The 20,174-nt window shown below is 40.7% G+C and overlaps 1 protein-coding gene across 2 annotated transcripts in view; it reads right to left on the bottom strand.

Moving 5' to 3' along the window:
* Tmem62 (transmembrane protein 62) overlaps nucleotides 1–20,174 on the bottom strand; it is a 30,767-nt gene that overhangs the window by 4,936 nt on the left and 5,657 nt on the right. For both annotated transcript variants that reach the window (XM_042276037.2, XM_076570451.1), the window contains 7 exons: nucleotides 18,082–18,206; nucleotides 17,815–17,937; nucleotides 15,339–15,494; nucleotides 12,704–12,863; nucleotides 9,183–9,296; nucleotides 4,923–5,007; nucleotides 1,463–1,567 (listed from right to left, as the gene is read on the bottom strand). In XM_042276037.2, the coding sequence (XP_042131971.2) occupies nucleotides 1,463–1,567; nucleotides 4,923–5,007; nucleotides 9,183–9,296; nucleotides 12,704–12,863; nucleotides 15,339–15,494; nucleotides 17,815–17,937; nucleotides 18,082–18,206 (868 nt within the window). The remainder of the gene's footprint in view (nucleotides 1–1,462; nucleotides 1,568–4,922; nucleotides 5,008–9,182; nucleotides 9,297–12,703; nucleotides 12,864–15,338; nucleotides 15,495–17,814; nucleotides 17,938–18,081; nucleotides 18,207–20,174) is intronic.

Here is a 20,174-nt window from a genome sequence, read left to right as displayed (position 1 = left end):
GTTTTAAAGATTATGTGTGTGTGTGTGTGTATGCTAGAGTGTGGGTAGCGCATGAATGCCTATGGAAGCCAGAAGTTCAAGGTCTTTATGGAGCTGGAGTTATGAGTACTTGTGAACAGCCCAACACGGGTGCCGGGATCCAAGCTCAGGTCCTCAGCAAGGGCGGTGCAAACTCCTAACTGCTGAGCCTTCTCTCCAGTCCATCTTCAACTATTTTTAATGGAAATTTTGAAAACTACATTCATATACTCCTCTTTCTTATTGCGATTAATGGATTTTTCTTATCAGGCAATCATTGTTGTCCATCAGCTGCACATGGTCAGAATTAACACTCCTGTTAGCTTGCTCTTTAGTTTTTCATCCAGAATGCCATTCTGACAAGTCTCTCAGCTCTACTATTAGTCACTGTTCCTTCTTATATGTGGGTTTCTGTCAAGAGTGGGAAGAAACAGGTAGATAGCCCTTCTCAAAATACAAATACTATAATTTTCTGTCTTTAAAAGTCATAGGCAATATATAGGCCAGGCTGGCCTCAAACTCACAGACAGCCACCTGCCTCTGCCTCCCAGATGCTGACATTACAGATGTTTGCTACCATATTTGACTTTCTGCTTCTATAAGCAGCTAAATAAAGCATTAGACTTAATAACCACTAGAACAGACACCTCGATCATGACTGAACCCTTCCCTCATTTCAGTATCTCTATTGTTTAGATGAATTTTATTGTGACTTTTTGTTGAGACACACTCTCACTGTGTTAATCTGGCTGGTCTCGAATTTACTATGAAGGCCAGACTGGCCTGGAACTTGAAGAGATCAGCCTGACTCATACCCTTCCTCACTGTCCTTAAAATCTCTTCTCTCTGGGTATGGTAATACATGCCTTTAATCCCAGCACTGAGGAGGCAGACAGTCAGGCAGATCTCTGAGTTCAAAGCCAGCCTGGTCCAAATAGTGAGATCCAGGTCACCCAAGGCCATATAGTGAGACCCCCATCTCAAACAGAAAACAACCACACATTGCTAATATTCCCAGAAGGACATACTCATCATCCTTGGTGCCAGGCATGTAAGTAAACAGGACTCACAAGATGCCCATGGATATTCTGATAAGGAAGCAGACAGTAAAGAGAAGCTAATATAAATCCTAATAAACATCAGAAAACTTTTAAGATGGCCAGAGAAGGCCTCTGTAAAGAGTAGCATTTACAGTTTTTTGCTTTCTATGTTTTTATATAAATCCTGATTCTTTAGTGTTTTTGACACCCTTTCTTTAACTTGATGTTGACTACATGAATTTAAACATATTAAGAAATAACTTTATTTTCTAAAATCAGGACAGGATTTATGAAGGACTCATATGCCATTTGCTATACCTGGAGTATAAATTATTTTGTTGTCAAATTTTCAATATATTCTTTAGCAGACTTCTCTACAAGCTCATAGTTCATCCTTTACTTACCAAACACTGTGTACAAGGTCAGCAACAACACAGAATAGTAGAAGATGTTTATTTTGCTCAAGATATGAAGGGAAAATGTGGTCATATTTGCAAATCCCAGAGGTCCTAAACAGAAGAAAAATTTAAAAACCTGGTAAATATATGCTAAATTAATTTCTCTAAACATTTTCTATCAGATTTCCTTGGCACTGCCTCCATCCTCAGCCAATTTTTTGTTACATGATAGCACAGACACTACTCTAAAACCCAGAATCCTAAGGAGCCAATATTCACAGTATCACTGACAGCAGAACAAGACATTTTATAGACAGAAACGTACACAGGAATACATAATTACATATACTATATTAATTAGTATTAAATTATGAATTTAAATGACAGACACACTCGACGGAGGTCTATACTACATTATTTTATCCTCAGATAGACTTGAAAGATTGTGCCCTGTTCCAAAGATGATCAATCAAGTCATAACTCCTTTTCATAGGATTCAGTATTCAAGTGCACAAATTCTAAAAGCTCTATCAAATATACAAATATTTCCCATTTTTATCTTACATGAGTACCTGTCCAAGTAACCCTTCCCCATACATGGTACGTTCTTACTTCACAGCAGCCCTGACCATACAGCTCTACCTATCAATGGATAGACAGCACAGACTCATGGAAAGACACAGAGGGAAGAAGGTAGCCGTCTGTAAGGCACGGTGTGTGTGTGTGTGTGGGGGGGGGGAGTGGCTTGATCTCAGGCTTTTAGCTACAGAATTTTGAGAAAATGATTTTGTTGTGGTTTGGGCCAACTATGATATGCTGTTATTTCAGCCTTGATAAACTAATATGTAGCTTTACTTTAAAATGTGGTCATAATTCTGTTCAAATACTTTGAAATTAGATTCTTTGTATCTTTTTTATTCATGTATCATATATTATTCATATATTACATCTTGACCACAGTTTCCCATCCCTCTACTCCTCCAGTCCCCCCACAACCACCTCCCCTCCCTGGAGGGCCGGGAACCAGAGGCCAGAGGCTGGATATCCATCCCTGAGACCTAGGATAGAACCAAACACAACTGGTAGGAAAAAAAGTTAATGAAATGATTCCTAATGGTATTCTGCTCTACTCATAGATTCTTTGTATCTTAAAAGGGACATATTCCTTTTAAGCCAGAGAACTGAGAAGGTGAAGTTATGTGTTGTAGCTATTAAGGCAATAAGCCAGGAAGAACATGCTGACATGCAATTTTAATATTATTTTAAGATTAGTAATGCAACCTTAACCCTCAAAGACTTAGAAAAGCTCTATCAATACCAGCACAAAGGCGAGCTCTTGCTTCTCTTTTGGATTTGGACTATAAAATAGTACTCTCTAAGCCTGGTTGCTTTTCAGAATCACCTAAACATTTAACAATAGATATCCATACATTCCAATCCAGTTAGCTCAAACTGGCCTAGGAATCTATACTTTTTAATGTCCTTATATATATAATGTCATATATTTAATGTCCTCATATACATAATATGGATAGAATATATATTTTAAAATATATATATATTTTGAGATCCTTACTCTGTATCTCAGGCTGGTCTGAAATTCACTTTGTAACCCAGGCTATCCTTGTGCTCATGGCAATCTTCCTGCCTTAGCCTCTTAAGTGGCAGGATTACAGGCATGAGCCACATCACAACCTGCTTGGGACAGATTAAGCCAGCAGGAATGCAAGGAGGACAAAAGGACCGCTGCTCTCCACCCACTCACTACCCCCAACCTAGCAGAGGCAGGTGATAGGACCCAGTAAGACTGCAGTAAATGGTGGGAAGAGTTGAAAACTGGGGAGAAAGGTTAGCTAGCTGCAGCTTCATGTGTCAGCTCTGTAAACCAATAACCAATGGTAGGGCTGTTAGGTGAACATGTTTATAAATGGGTGTTTCACAAGGAAAAGCGAGAGTGGAAATGCAAATCACTCTTCTGTTTAAACACACTCGTGGGAAGCTTCAGAGTCACTAAAAGCACACTCTCCAGAGCTGTTGCCCAGCTCTACTGACAGGATAGTCTCCAGGAAGAAATAAGCAGCGTTTTCAGCAGCTGTCAAGGTGACACACAAAATCTTCTTCCTGTCCTTGAGACAGAGTTCCACTACGTGCTCACACTGGCTTCTAACTCTAGATCCTCTTGCTTCCATTGGGGACTTTACGCACATGCCATGCAGCCTGATGGCACGTTGCATCTCTATGACTCCCTTAACGGGGGTGACATGCAAGAAAGAGACTTTACCATTTATTACAAAGCATCTGCTATGTTCAAGGCATCAAGATAGGGGTTTGCATACACATCATTTAGGGTGGGCGGTGAAAAAGGACAGACACAGGTAACCATCCTTGAGAAGTCTGAGATGAAACAATTGTCACACCAGACTACCTCCTTCAGTCATAGGCTCTCAACAGTGAGGAAATGGTTAAGGAGAGGAGGAAAAAAATCTGGTTAGGATGTGGAACTTTCCTGTTCACTGCCCCCATTTGAAAATTCACCTTCTTCTTTTTTTTTTTTTTTTTGGTTTTTCGAGACAGGGTTTCTCTGTGTAGCTTTGCGCCTTTCCTGGAACTCACTTGGTAGCCCAGGCTGGCCTCGAACTCACAAAGATCCGCCTGCCTCTGCCTCCCAAGTGCTGGGATTAAAGGCGTGCGCCACCACCGCCCGGCTGAAAATTCACCTTCTTCTAATTGTATTAATAATGATCAATTAATTCTCATTATTCATCACTATATTACAGAGACAGCTCAGTAGCTTGGCAAGCAAAATCATGGACCTTTTACAGGGAAAGACACCTCTCACTGTACAGGCCGAGTCACCTTCACGGGTATTCTACAGCCTGAGCTGTGCGTGTAATTCAAGATTACACACGCACCACTTAGATTTTACCCCCCTAGATTTTTGAGACAGAATGTCACTGTGTGGCCCCAGCTGGCCTGGAATTCCCTATGTAGACCAGATAGCCTTGATTTTACAGAGACTCACATGCCTCTGTCTCCTGAGTTCTGGGATTAAAAGCATGTGCGCTATGCCCAGCCAAATTCTTCCAAGTTTGTATTAGTGCCTTATTTTTAATTATTTGAACTATTTTTTTCTATTCAAAGGTATTTCAAACACAAAATTACACCAAATAGCTATTTATAAATAAACAGCTACTTATATTAAAAGTTGGCCGTTTTGAGTTATATTGTGAATTTCCCCTATTTTGAGTAAACCACATTTTATTACCATACAGTGGGTGTGGGGAATGTGTGGGAAAAGAATTTTATTTCAAGATAAAAACATTATAGAAAAAGAATGGCCATCTGAGGAATTCACCTCACAGAGTGCAACAAAACAGTTTACACTGCCCTGTAGACTTGCTAATGGTGAGGGTATTATGGGATACTTTGCAATCTTCTGAGAACAAAAGGAATCATGACTACTGACCTTTAAACTCTGGGTATGCTAGATATCTAAATGTAATCAGAATGGTGAGCTGGGTCAGCACAATCAACACAAACAGGACCCGAGCCTGCAGAGAAAGAGACATTAATGTGAACAAACATGCTGGCACGACTCCAGGCAAGGCTTTTAAACTGGCTTCATTAACAAAAATGTAAGTGGCATAATAAGAAATACGTATTTTAAATCTCTTCCTCTGTTCTTGCCAATGACTCCTAAGACCCTTGTAATTGTATAAATGATAACAGGAAATAGTAGAGCACTCCTGTTAAAATGGTTGGTCGTAGCCCCTGGTTCCTGAAACAACTCTAGGGTGAGGAGCGGAAGGAATGTCACCTGTGGTTAATAACAAGCTTTAGAACGCCATTAGGAATAGGGGTCTGATTACTTGATAGACTGGCTATGTGCTGAGGGTTGGCACTGCATGCTCACACCATCCCGCCCTGTTCTCCAGGGAAGAGGGTGTTGAATTCATCACTAATGGCCAATAATTTAACCAAGCATGCCCACAGAGTGAAAACTGCATAAAAACCCTAGCTGAAGGGGTTCAGAGACCACTCTAGCGAATAGCAGGAGTGCCAGGACAGTGGCATGTGCCTCAGAGGACATGGGCATTCACATTCAAGCTTGTCCCTTGCCTCTTGTCTGTCTGGCTGATATTGAGTTGTATCCTTAAATAATAAATCAGTAATTTAATAAGGAAACTGTCTTCCTGAGTTCTGTGAGCCATTCTAGAAAGTTATTAAACCCAAGAAAGGAAGTCTTAGGAACCTCCAATTTAGAGCTAGTCCATGTGAAGCATGGGCGTCATTCTGGACCTGACTGCTGTGAGAAGGGAGGGAGCGAGGAGGGTGGAGCCTTAGCCTGTCATACTGACGCTATTTCTTGGCAGTCAGTATGAGGACTGAGTTAAATTTTAGAACACCCCAATCAATATCCACAGAGAACTAGAGAATCATTTAGCCTAGAAAGCCCCAAACATTTGGTATTTGAAGTATGCGAAGATGGGACAGAGGTTTTGTTTTTAACATCATCAACAACAAAATACTCTGTAACAAAAAAGTGTGGTCAAAGAGAATCAAACATCTGATTCACTGATAATATCATGAACTTCTTAGTATTGCTTTTTTTTTAATTTAGTTGAACCAGTATTAGAAGGATAATCTGTTTCATTTAGAGTTGGATACAGGACAAGGATAAATTGTATACCACAGGTTAAATAAGCAGAGAATGCACTTTCTGATTTCAAAAAAAAAGTCATTGACTTAGAACAACTCCTAAGAAAAGACATGTAACCTAGGCATTTGTTTCTCTAAGTGTGGCCCCATTCCAGACCATCACTGGAACCATCTTTTGCCTATGTGGAATGCAAGATCTCAGACCCACAGAATCAGCACCTGCAGTTAGTAATATTCCCAGTGGTTCATATACTCATCTGAGTGGCTACTAAAAATCTCCCAAAGATCATTCTGGTTAATCCTTTGGCTAAGATAAATATCTATTCTTATGAGTTTAAAAATCTCCCAAATAGGGCTGGAGAGATGGTGTGGTGGTATTGTGTTCCCCAAAATATTGTGTACCTTAATAAACTTATCTGGGGTCAGAGAACAGAAAAGCCACTAGTTAGGCAGTGATAGCACACACCTTTAATCCTAGCATTCCAGAGATAGAAATCCCTCTGGATCTCTGTGAGTTCAAGGTCACATTGGAAACAGCCAAGCATGGTGACACACGCCTTTAATCCCAGAAAGCCAGCCTTTAATCCCAGAGAGTGGTGGTAGAAAGCAGAAAGATATATAAGGCGTGAGGACCAGAAACTAGCAGCATTTGGCTGGTTAAGCATGTGGCTGGTTAAGCTTCAGGCTCATTCTGGATGAGGACACAGAAGCTTCCAGTCTGAGGAAACAGGACCAGCTGAGAAGTTGGCCAGGTGAGGTTAGCTGTGGCTTGTTCTGTCTCTCTGATCTACCAGCATTGACCCCAATAACTGGCCTCGGGTTTGATTTTATTAATAAGAACTTTTAAGGTTCCTGCTACAAGATGGCTCAGAGGTTAAGAGCACTGACTGCTCTTCCAGAGGTCCTGAGTTCAATTCCCAGCAACCACATGGTGGCTCACAACCATCTGTAATGAGATCTGGCGCCCTCTTCTGTATACATATTAAATAAATAAATCTTTAAAAAAAAAAAAAAGAAAGAATCGCCCAAATAAATTTTAAAATTAGCTGGGGCAGTGGTGGTGGTGATAACACACACCTTTGATCCCAGTTCTTAGGGAGGCAGAGAGAAACAGATCTCTGAATTCAGGCTAGCCTGATGTACAAAGCAAGTTCCAGGGCTACACAGAGAAACCCTGTCTCAAACAAAACAAAACAAAAATTTAAATTAATGAAAAAAAATCATCATCCAAAAAACTGTAATGATAAAATGCAAATACTCATTATTCATTTCTTCAAAAAGCATAATTATGCATGTAATAAAAGTAAATTGAGCCGGGCAATGGTGGCGCACGCTATTAATCCCAGCACTTGGGAGGCAGAGGCAGGGGGATCTTTGTGAGTTCGAGGCCAGCCTGGTCTACAGAGCGAGATCCAGAAAAGGCGCAAAGCTACACAGAGAAACCCTGTCTCGAAAAACCCAAAAAAAAAAAAAAAAAAAAAAAAAAAAAAAAAAAAAAAAAGAAATAACAATTATTTAAATATTATGTATGTAAGTGCACACCCTAAAGCTATTTGGGGGGAGTAAAATTAAGGAAGGTTTCAATTGTCCTCAACATTTTACTATATCTCATTTTTTTTTGTATTTTGTGTTAATGTTCATGATAAGAAAGAGCTCATGGAACTAGAGTATAAATTGCTCCAGTCTCTCTCCAGACCATTTAATCATGTATGTTAAAATTAAACAAAACAAAAACCAACCAGACAAAAACAAAAAGAATCCTTAATCACTGACTCATTTAAGAAACATTTGTTGAAGATCTGCCATGTGGTAGACATACCAAAGATCTCTTTATACCACAGAGCCTAGAGTTTAATGAGAAAGATGGGGGAAGAATAAAATAGATAAAATATGTCATTATATTAAAAATAGTGTGCCTTCAGTTGTAGGAATTTATCATAGGAAACTTACATTAGAAATAACAGAAAAGCAGCCGGGCGATGGTGGCGCACGCCTTTAATCCCAGCACTCGGGAGGCAGAGCCAGGCGGATCTCTGTGAGTTCGAGGCCAGCCTGGGCTACCAAGTGAGCTCCAGGAAAGGCGCAAAGCTACACAGAGAAACCCTGTCTCGGAAAAAAAAAAAAAAAATAACAGAAAAGCTTGGCTGAAATAAATTATTTGTATAATAGAGAAAAAAATTAGAAATAATTTAAAATAAGGAGTTGGTTAAATAAAATATATATTAATTTAATGATATCCTAAATAAACCTTAACATATTGAGTTAAGTATTTAATTAAAGCATATATTAATGTATCCATATAGATCTTAATATAACACAGCTAATGTCATATTAAGAAATATAGTCAGGCACAGTGGTGTGTACTTGTATAATCTATGTACTCAGGAAGCTGAGGCAGGAAGATTGCTTGACTTCAAATGTCCAAAGCTACCCTAAAAAACACAGTAAGACTTTGCCTCAAAAATCAATAAAGAATAAAAATGTACATATACACACAAACAAATGTAAGAAAATAGTCAAAAGAAGTTCTTGGGGCTGGAGAGATGGCTCAGCAGTTAAGGGCACTGGCTGTTCTTCCAGAGGACCCAGGTTTGAGTCCTAGCCAGTTCCAGGGGATCTGATGCCCTCTTCTGACCTCCAAGGGAACCAGGCATGCACATGGTACACATATATACATGCAGGCAAAACCCTCATACACATAAAAAAAAATAAGTAAACCTTCATAAGATTAAAGAAAAGAAATGGTTGGGTTGGTGAGATGGCTCAGCAGTAGCGTCATCTGCCAACAAGCTTCATCAATGCTGAATTCAATCCTTAGGATGGATCCATATGGTGGAAGGAGAGAACCAACTCCAGGGAGTTACCCTTTGACCTCCACACAAATGCCATGGTATATGCATCCCTACCATATATGCACAAAACATTTTATTCTTATAAACAGTAAGCTTTGTTTTATAAGGTTTGGTTTTCTTGACACATAACTACATTATTTAGAACTGTGGATTTACCAAATCCAGTAAAAACAAAAGCAAACACACACAAGTAACATTGCACTGAATTGACTTACCACAATGTAGTGATCAGTAAGGAGAATAAATGACGCCAAAGGATCAAATGTGAGATGAGAGTTCTCTTGTGCAGAAAATATGTGGTGAACACTCTTACTTCTTCCAGCAGAATCCTAGGTAGGAAGGAGCCGAGATGCAACTTACAGGCAGAAATACGTGTAGGTTCTGATTATACACCTATTTACTGTTTCTCAACAACAAAGGCTTCCTAGGCTTGAGGACCCGCCTTGTCTTCCCACACTAAAGCTGAAGGCTGAATCTGAAGGAGGTGGAGCTGAGGAGCTGCACCCAGGAGAAGCAGTGGCGGGGCTCAGACAGCAAGGAGAAGAGAAAATGAAATAGAGAGCTAGAGGGTGGCACACACCTGTAATCCCAGCACTCGGGAGGCAGAGGCAGGCGGATCTCTGAGTTCGAGGTCAGCCTGGTCTACAGAGTGAGCTCCAGCCAGAATGATATAGTGAGATCCTGTTTTAAAAAAGGAGGAGAAAAGAAAGAGGAGGAAGAGGAGAATAAGGGAAGGGCAACAGAGATGACTCAGTTGGTAAAATGCTGCTGCTAAAGCAATCCCCAAAATCAATCCCCAGAATCCATGCAAAAAGCCGGAAATGGGCTGTAGAGATGACATAATCATGAAGACTAGGGTTTGGGTACTACCACTCACATGACAAGGGTCGTATCCTGCAACTGCCTTTTAACTCCAGCTCTGAGGGAAATGACACACCTTTTTCAAGTCTCTGTGCATGTGCATGTACAGGTGCACATGCTGGCACACACTTACACTGACATAAACACATACAAACATAAATAAGTAGTTCAGTCAAGCAAACAAATACATCTGTAACCGCAGTCCTTGGGGAGGGGAGAGAAGAGAGGTTGAGCCCCAGAATTCACTGGCTGGCCAATTTAGTCACATCAGTGAGAGACCCTGCCTCAAAAAACAAAGTAGTGGTTGAGGAAGTGGACTTCAGTGACTGAAGTCCTGTGCACAAGGTATTTGAACTGATACCAAACACTCACATAAATTGAGTGGGCATAGTGGTCTGCCTGCCTGTAATTCCAACCTCAGAAGTCAGAAGTGGAATCCTCAAGCTGACTAGGGAGACATGTATCTGCAAACTCTGGCTTTGATTGAGAGACTCTGTGTAGGGAAAAGGGGCCAGCCAAAGAAACTCACCCTGGTCCTGAAACCAGAGCTAGTCAAAGAAACCCACCCTGGTCCTAAGACCCGAGCCAGTGAAAGAAACACTTGAGCCCTGAACCCAGAACCAAAGAAACACACTTTGTCCCTAGAATTAGAGCCAGTGAAAGAAATATGCCCTGGCCTGAAATTAGAGCCAAGAGGCTAAAGAAACACAGTTTGGCCCTGAAATCAGAGCCAACGCTACTCCTGACCAAGAAAACTAACCAATGCCTGAGCAGGAAATCTTCTCCCTGGAGAAAACTCCCCTCCTAAGAAGCCCTATATGAGCCCCTCTGCCTGTTGAGTTGTGGACTGTGCTTTCCCACCCTGGCAGAGGCAGCCACTCTCCTGGACTCCTCCTTCCCAAATAAATCTCTTTCTCAAAAGAGTTGGGTGAAGATCTTTCACCCACTGCAGAGCAGAAGAACCTTGCCTGAGACATTTCCTTAGGGGGATGGAGCAGAAAAAAGTAGTAACTTTTCAGCCAGAGCCAGAGGAGACTGCTACATTTCTGTAGGGGTTTCCTCTTCAGCAGAGTGAAGCCAAAGAAGCCAACATCTTGGGCGGGAGAGAAGAAGCGGAGGTCTGCTGGGAAGCCCCCTTGGGGGAGGGAGGGCGGAGCAAAGCTTAGCTGTAAGGGCTCTCTCTAGGAGAGGACCAGGATTGCTACATTGCTCCTGTGGGGAGACCAGATTCAGGTATCACCTGACTTCCCGACAAGTCAGGATACCTCTCCCTCCAGAGCTGAGCTGTCTTATTGCGGCTCCAGTCTCCAGAGCTGTCCTGTTGCAGCTCTAGATACAGCCTGACCTCCTGACAAGTCAGGAGACCTCTCCCTCCAGAGCTGTAACCTACCCTACCTCAATGAATAAGATGGAAGAACAAATAAGGATAATTCCCAGCATCAACCAAGGACCTTCACATGCTTGCACACCCATATGCATGTGTTCCTGCAAGGACATACACAAACATGCATACACACACATACAGATCACATCCATGAAAATGGGAAATCTTTTTTTACAAGATAAGGTGAGAAGAAGGAGGACAATAAAGCAGGGGTGAGGAGAGGATCTGCACCCTAAAAGAAAGGGAAGAAACTGCCAGGCAGGTGGATCTCTGAGTTTGAGGCCAGTCTCGTCTACAGAAAGAGATCCAGGACAGCCAGGGCTACATGGAGAAACCTTGTCTCAAAAAAGCAAAAACAAAAAAAGAAAAAAATAACTAAGGAAGAAACTATTCATCTCATTGCAATTGTGTGAGCCTCTTGTTTGGATTCTGATTTGAATCAACCATATGCACACACACACACACACACACACACACACACACACACAACCATACCTACCTAGTGTGATGTATTTAAAAGGACAAAATTTTACCATTAATGAGTGAAAGAACCAAGTTACCTATTTAATATCGGGTAGATATTATATATAATATTGAATTATTTTGAGATAGTGTCTTATATTACCTGGCTCATGGTGCTCTTCCCTCAGTCTCCTGATTGGTTAGAATTACATGTATGTGCCACCTAACCAGGCCTTACCAGATTAACTTTTTTAAAGTTATAAATGTAAGACTGAAAACAGATCAGTGATTGCCTGGGGATAAAGATGGGAGGAGGCAGGTCACAAGGAACAGAAAACTTTTGGGGCCAGTGAGATGGCTTAGTGGGTGAAGGTGGGTGCCACCAAGCCTAGACCTGAGTTAGAGTCTCGTGACCCACATGGTATGTCTGAATGAGAACCAACTCCCACAAACTGTCTTCTAACCTCCATACTTGCATCATGGTGCTTAGGTCTCCCTGCCTAGACACATAAAATAGATAAATAAAATGTACCTCCCAAGAGAACAAGCTAAATATCTGCTGCGACCGGCACAGCTGGAGCACGAAATCTGGTGAGGGATGCCGAGGTTAAACAGCACTCTAGACACCCAGTTTCAGTTCGTCAGGGAAGCAGCTCTCTTTATTTGTACCAACATGGGCCTATATACCCCTCCAACAGCAGGGGTCAAGGAATGGTTACTCTGTATCCGGAGGCAAGCTGGACACTGTTTTCCCGAACAGGAAAAACCACAGGGGAACTGATCCCCAGCACCCACCAAAACACAAATGCACACTTTTCACACAAACAACTTAACTGGGGCAGGACAAAAAAGGGCATTTAAAATTAAGGCAGCCAACTTACTGCTGCCGACAAATATCCTGTATTCAAACTTTGTTTACTGTTTATCAAGTTTGTTCATCACCAACTGACTAGCAATAAAATCCAAATCAGAGTTCACTGTAGCAAGAGCCCAATTAATAACACAACAAACCAAAAATGACTGATTTACCTGGACAGATACTTCTATGGTGTGTGTCCCATTACTGTAGTTTTTAGGGTTCCACTTCAGTATGAAGATAGGACCAGACAGATGAACAGCCTGGCCTACATTAACTCCATCAATCTTAACAGTGACGGAAGTGATGGGGGATAAGGAAAAGGCCAGTACTCTAAAATGAGAGCATACAGAAAATGCATGATTTTAGGTACAGGACATTGTTTTCACAGAGAACAACTGTACTGTAACCTGAGGGCTTCTGGGTGCAGGCAGAGCCACACTGCACCACTGCAAAGACCTTGTACAATTCGGCAATGAACTGCTAAGAAATTAGAAACTGTTCCTCTTTCTTTCTTTTTCTTTTTTCTTTCCTTTCTTCCTTTCTTCCTTTCTTCCTTTCTTTCTTTCTTTCTTTCTTTCTTTCTTTCTTTCTTTCTTTCTTTCTTTCTTTCTTTCTTTCTTTCTTTCTTTCTTTCTTTCTTTTGTTATGTTAAGGACATGCTAGGCAAGCTTCTACCACAGAATTACACCCCAAGCCCCAGAAACTATTCTTTTATTTTTTTTCAGAAAGCAAGATCAGTTTCTTTCCACAAATCTACCTAGAGTAGATTAAAAATTCTTTCTGAAACATTTCACTATTAGGATAAGAATTTATACTGTATCAAGCTGGTAATAGAAAAATAAATAAATAAAGTAATTAATTAAAAAATTTCTTTCTGAAGGAATTCCTGAATTCCTGGTTTTACTCTTAGGAAGAGAATACCAAGAAGATACTACACCCTGTTAATCCAATGTCAAGCCTATAAGTCATTCATTTGGTTCCTGATGCACTGCCCAGAAAAAGTAAGGCCATAACCAGAGCTAAGTCGTCAGGCCTTTTAGATCACACCTAGCACTGATATCCAGATTCATTAAGAATATGACCGATGGGCCAGATGTGGTGTCATCCTAGCAATCCTTTTGAGGCAGAGGCCAAGCCTAGTTTATATAGTGAGTTCCAGGATAGCCAGGGCTACATAAAGAGACCCTGGTTGAGGGAGAGGGAGTAATTTGTTTAGCTCCAAAAATAAAAACGTAACCAGACAGTCTTCATCCGCATTCATAAGAGAGGGCTCAGTGGATAAAGAGGCTTCCTACCAAGCCTGATGACGTGAGTTCAAGCCTCAGTATCCACATGATGGAAGGAGAGAACCAACTCCTAAAAGTTGTCCTCTGACCTCCACAGGCATGCTATGACAGTTGCATGCTCCTCCCCCAAATAAAAAATAAGTAAAATTTTACATTCCTAAAAAATTTCACCCACTTCTACAACATTATCATCCAAGCAAGGGAAGAACATAACATACTTTTACCAGATGTTCATCTTCAAATAAGAACAATCCTAACATTTCATAAATAAAACAGCAAAGTAGTTAAATTGTGGTATGTTCTCTGTGCACAAAGACAAGAATTTGCTTAGTCTATGGCTTATGATGAGAACAATATTCAAACCTGTCTGTTTGGAGACTACTTGTAAAGGACCACTCAGAAGTGCTCACAATAGCCCTTTAGAAATGGGCAAGCACACTTCTCATCCCATCCCTGAGCTCTCCTACAGCTGTGATTTTGGATTGCTTGTATCTGCCTCAGCCTCTCAGATGCTTTCACCATGCCTGGCTTAGATTACTTTTCAAAATAAAATTTAAAAGAATATATTTTTAAAGTGATCTTACATTTGAAAGATGTTTTCCAAAAATAATGTTTCATTAGAATTCTATTAACCACCAGGCAGTGGTGGCGCATGCCTTTAATCCCAGCACTCTGGAGGCAGAGGCAGGCAGGTCTCTGTGAGTTCGAGGCCAGCGAGGTCTACAGAGTGAGTTCCAGGACAGCCAAGGCTACACAGAGAAACCCTGTCTTGGAAAACAAAAACAACAACAACAACAACAAAAAAAAAAAGAAGAAGAAAAAGAAAAAAAAAAGAATTCTTTTAACAAACGTCACTAAGTCTATACATAAACTATATTTTGAATTTCATCAGGATTATACAACCTGCTTTTTTGGCAGGTTATTCAGCAAAATGTGTGTGTGTGGGGGGTTCCTGATGTATAATACAAATTTCTAAAAGTAGGACATGCGGGGCTGAGGCACAGCTTTGTGGCCGAGCAGCTGGCTCACAGGAACCATGAAATGCTGCCACCGGGAAGTCATCTCGCTTGGCTTGGTCCCATTTTCAGCCAACTCCCTCCTGTGCTTCCCCACTGCTCCCCAGCCCCCACCAAGCACACCCTCCCTGCTGAGCAGACTCATCCCAGGCAGCCCAGCAGACTCATCCCAGGCAGCCGAGCCATTGTTTCAATGAACTGAACTGAAAGTTTTGAACCGTTTCCCCCCCCCCCCCCCCCCCCCCCCCCCCCCCCCCCCCCCCGCTGCTGGCCTCTGTCAGGGTATAATTCTGTCTTTGACTTTATAAACTCTCCTGGAGATCTTCAGGCTGAAAGGGCTCTCCTTTGTCCTTAATTGTAGTGGTCCGCAACTTTCTGGTGTGGACTATAACATATAAGACCCTAATCTGATCCCCAGCCCTGCAAATAATTAATAAATATGAATAAATAAATACAGATTATAAGGGACTAAACAAAGTAAATTCTGAACCACTGAAACGTACCTGATGTGTGTTGAATGGACGAGTCTTTCAAGTGGTTCATGTTTAGCACAACTATAGAGGAGTGATTTAGGATTGGTGATAAGAACCACGGGCCACTTGTCAAAGGTTACATCCGCAAAGCTAAAGAGGTCATGATCGAAGGCAAAGATCCGGTACCTGGAAGCCATAGGAGAGTCAGGGAATTTAGCTACTTCTTATTCTAAGCTTGAAGGGAGACTAAGGATGTAGCTCAGTTGGTGGGGTGCTTGCCTAATTAATATACAGGAAGCTCTGGGTTCTCAAACCAGGGGTCAGGTGTGACGCACACACCTGTCATCCTGACACTCAGGAGGTAGAGGCAGGAGGATCAGAAGTTTGTGGTCATCCTTGGCTACATAGTGAGCTACAAGGCTAGCCTGGGCTACATGAGACCCTGTCTCAAAAAGAGGGGGAGGGGTTTGAAAGTAAACACAGAACAAATGTGAAAAAAAAAAAAAAAGCCCCAGAAAACTAGCACTTTTTATACGATAATTTGATATAGGGTGAGGTGGTTCCCGGGGCTCCTCCTCTCTTTCCCATAGCTTTGTCCCTCACTCCTGCCAGCTCGGCTGGGCTCTGACTGAGGTAATGAATCTCATGGTGTCCCACAACAATGCCTGCACCCTTTGATTTCAAAATAAATGCCTTTGATATTAGTTCACTTTATTTTAAACAGTACTTTTAAGACTATTTTGAACCTGAGGTGTATATCATAAGATACAGCATTCTTCACTCCATCAACAATGCTACATTAAATATGAACTCTCATTTATATGAAGAATTTAAATTATTATTACAACAATAACTAGAATGTCAGCAACAAGATTCAAGGGAAAAAAATGTCCAGTCCCAGTGCACCTGAGAGTTTGGTCCATAGACCAGTCCACACCAATGCCATGGTTTTAATGGTGAGATTTGGACACTGTTAAACTCTTTCACAATTCTTATGAACACTGGAGTTTAAAATTACGTAGTAACCCAGTTGTGGTGGCTCCTATCTGTAAACCCAGCCCTCGAAAGGATGAGTCAAGAAGATGGTGAATTTGAGGCTAGTCTAAGCTACAGAGTGAACCACGCTTTAAAAAAAAAAAAAAAAAAAAGCCAAATATGGTGATGTATGCCTGTGGTTCAGCACTCAGGAGGCACAGGAAATGGACTACTACAGTTGCTAGATTGGCCTCGTCTAAATAGCCAGTATCAGGCTAGTTAGGGGCTATATATTGAGAGTGTGCCTCAAAAGAAATAAAAGAAAGAAACAACCCTACATTCTAATGGACAGGTCTTAAAATTTACGTGGCATAGTGATGGTAAACATCAGTGCTACAGGGACTGGAGAGATGGCTCAGTGGTTAAGCACACTTGCTGCTCTTGCAGAGGACCTGGGTTCAGTTCCCAACACCTACATGGTGATTCACAACCATCCCTCACTCCAGTTCCAAGAGATCTGTTCTCCTTCTCACCTCTGCAGGCACCATGCATGCACATGGTGTACATATATGCACGCAGACAAAACACTCACAAAAAATAAAATGAATAAAGTAATTTTATTAATTACTTTATAAAGTAGTTATAATAAATAAATTTATAAAGTAATTAATAAAATTACTAATAAATAAAGTAATTTTTAAAAATCACTGTTATAACAAAGTTTTACATAATGAAAAAGACTGCCAGATACATATTAACTGACAACTTGACAGAACCTAGAGTCACCTGAGATGGGTTTCTGGGCTTTGTGGGGCAGTATTTTGATTTTGTTAAGTGAAGTGGGAAGAACTCCCACCCCTACCCTATTGTGGGCGCCATTTTCTGGCTGGGATCAAGGATGACTTAAGTGAAGGGAGCTGAGCATTCTGCGCTCTCTTCCTGACTGTGGATATGATGTGATCGGCTGCTTCAGACTCCTGCCTTGATTTCCTTAGCATGATGGACAGTCTGTCACCTTGAGCCAGAATCAACTTCCTCCCTAAGCAGCTTTGTCAGAGCATTTTTATCACATATTTTATGTATTTTATCACAGCAACAAGTAAAGAAATTGAGACACACATGTTACTTTAAAAGCCAGGTGGTGGTGACACAGGTCTTTAATTTCTGTACTCAGGAGGCAGAGGCAGGTGGATCTCTGTGAGTTCGAGGCCAGCTGGTGCTACAAAAAGAGTTCCAGGACAGCCAGGGCTGTTACACAGAGAAACCCTGTCTCAGAAAACAAAACAAAACAAAAAATGAACAAATATTGAATCAGGGCTGATATACACTTGTAATCCTAGCATTTGGGAGGCTGAGGCAGAAGGATTAAAGGTTAACCAGGGCCACATAGTGAGAAGTATCCTCCAAAATAACAAACCAAAACAACAGAATTACCACAAATTTTTCCTGGGATCACCCATCATATCAATAAGAAAGTGTCACTGTTTTAGCAAAATGTGTGTAAACTCCATTTCTAGGGAAGTTTCCTTACCTTCTATTGTCTTTCCAGTCTCCCACCTCAAGTTCCAAAGTGCCTGTAAAGTGACGAGTGTGTAAAACGGGCATCAGTCCACCAAGTGTGTGGAGGTGCCCACACAAATAAGCTGTGGCCGAACTAAACAATGAAAAATAAACAGAATAAATGAACAAAGACAAACTGCATGCCAAATTAATAAGAAAGCCTCTTCAGAAAAGGAAGTGGGTTCAGCAATGGGAAACAACCGGAAAGAACCAGTTCAGGTCTAGAGATCTGCCTCACCTCATTACTGTCCGGATCCCTGGGGATGGAGAAAGGATAGTAGACGTTGTAAAGTGTCCAAACCAAATTGAATGGTTACTCTGACTACTTTTCTTGGAGAATGATAATAGTTCCTCCATTTGTTTCTGAAACGGGAGAAAAATGGAAGGATCTTTAATTGGGGCTCAGGCTAAAATCCAATGCCAACAGATTAAACATTTCCCCTAAAGGTTATAAAATAAGCACACTGTCTCTAAGGCCCCAATTCTACTAGGTAATGACCTAAATGAATCTGTCAGTTTCAAACTGTTTTCATTTACATTATAATCCGCTTGATTGTGAGATGACTGTAGTATGCAGGACAAGCACTACCTGCATTTGATGTACATGAAACTGAAGAATAAGTTAGTTACTCTTTCCAGGGCTAGGAATGTGGCTCAGGGGTAGAACTTTTGCCTAGCAGCATGAATGAGGCCCTGGGTTCAATCTCCAGTATCAGGAATGGGGGAGAATAATTATCCCCTTAATAAGACAACTAATCTTTTTAGTTTTGTATACTACTACATTACAATTCCTAAAACAGACTAAGCCAAAATTCTAAAACATACACATTATATGCCCACAGACAAACCTAAATGTTCTTAACATCTCTATTCAATATAGTCAAATATTAGAAACTCCAACAAAGTATAATACACCCACACAATGGAATACTACTTAGCAGTAAGAAGGGAAGAACTAATGACAGACACAACCACACATCTCAGAAGCATCACACTGAGATAGGAAGACAAACCTAACAATGCATAATGTAGGATCACATTTACCTAAAACTTTAGAATAAACAAAGCCATGCCGGTAGAAAATCAATCCCTTGTACCATGGGAGTAAAGACAGAGTCTACAAGAAAACTTCCTAGGGTGGTAGACAAGTCCTAAGCCTTGACTGTGAGAAAGCTAGAACAGCATACACATTTGTAAATTCTTCAGACACTCAAAATGAGTGTATTTTATCATATTTAAAACACCTCATGACTCTGATTTCAAAACATAATTTGCATATACAGAATATGCACTTATAACGTATATAACATACATACAGTAATGAATTTCTGGGCCTTACCCTTTCTAATTTGGTAAAACCAGGATAAGACTAGGGAGACTCAGGGGCTGGAGAGATGGCTCAGTGGTTAAGAGCAATTGTTCTCACAGAGGACCTAAGTTCAGTTCCCAGCACCCACATGATGGCCCACATCATTTGTAACTCCTATTCCAGAAGATCTGGCGCCCCCTTCTGGCTTCTATGGGCACTGCATGCACATGATATATATGCATTCATACACATAAGACAAAATAAATAAATCTAAAATAATAACAAAAGACCAAGGATTCTGTGTTAGGTAACACTACAATTGATTGTTATGTACTTTATCTGTGCATTGTATATTTAAAACTCTTATTCTAAGGAAAAAAATTAATATAAGTCCACCAGTTCACTAAAGGCACTTGGTAATTAGGAAACAAAATATAACTTTATTCTGTATTCTTTACTTCTAGAACCTTCACATAACTCTGAACCTCTTTCAGTACTTGGCAAATCCCGCATGTACTATAGTTTTTCTCTGAACTGGTCATATGCTCTAATACTAGATGAAACACTCAGGAACTTACTTGATCTTAGGTCCTTTTACTCCTATAAACAGGCACATGTATCTCATGTAAGAGCATGTGCTCACCAAATAAGGAACTGGCATTTGTTGTACTAAGACATAACAAGAGCTTCTCAGACGTGCCTTTATAAATGACAGTTTTCACTTAGCCTTGCCAAAATGCTTAAGTTGTTCTCTTATTAGAAAAAATATAGACCACTAACTAGTATTGGCAATTGTGGGAATTTAACAACATATCATATAATATACCAAGCTGTATGTTCTGTAGCTTGCTGAATACAGCCTATTCTTTATATATATTTAATAAACATTTGCTAAATAAATATAAAAGTGAGGTGCTGCTTTCCCAACTTTTTGAATAACAATAGGGTCAGTAGTAACAATTCTGAAGTAGCTAGTAGCATCTAGACATATTTGTAAAAACAGTAAAATCTTTCTTGAGCAT

This window comes from Peromyscus maniculatus, chromosome 4, assembly GCF_049852395.1.
Source record: "Peromyscus maniculatus bairdii isolate BWxNUB_F1_BW_parent chromosome 4, HU_Pman_BW_mat_3.1, whole genome shotgun sequence".
Taxonomy (NCBI): domain Eukaryota; kingdom Metazoa; phylum Chordata; class Mammalia; order Rodentia; family Cricetidae; genus Peromyscus; species Peromyscus maniculatus.
The sequence above is the reverse complement of the archived record's forward strand: the minus strand, read 5'-3'. Positions and strand labels throughout refer to the sequence as shown.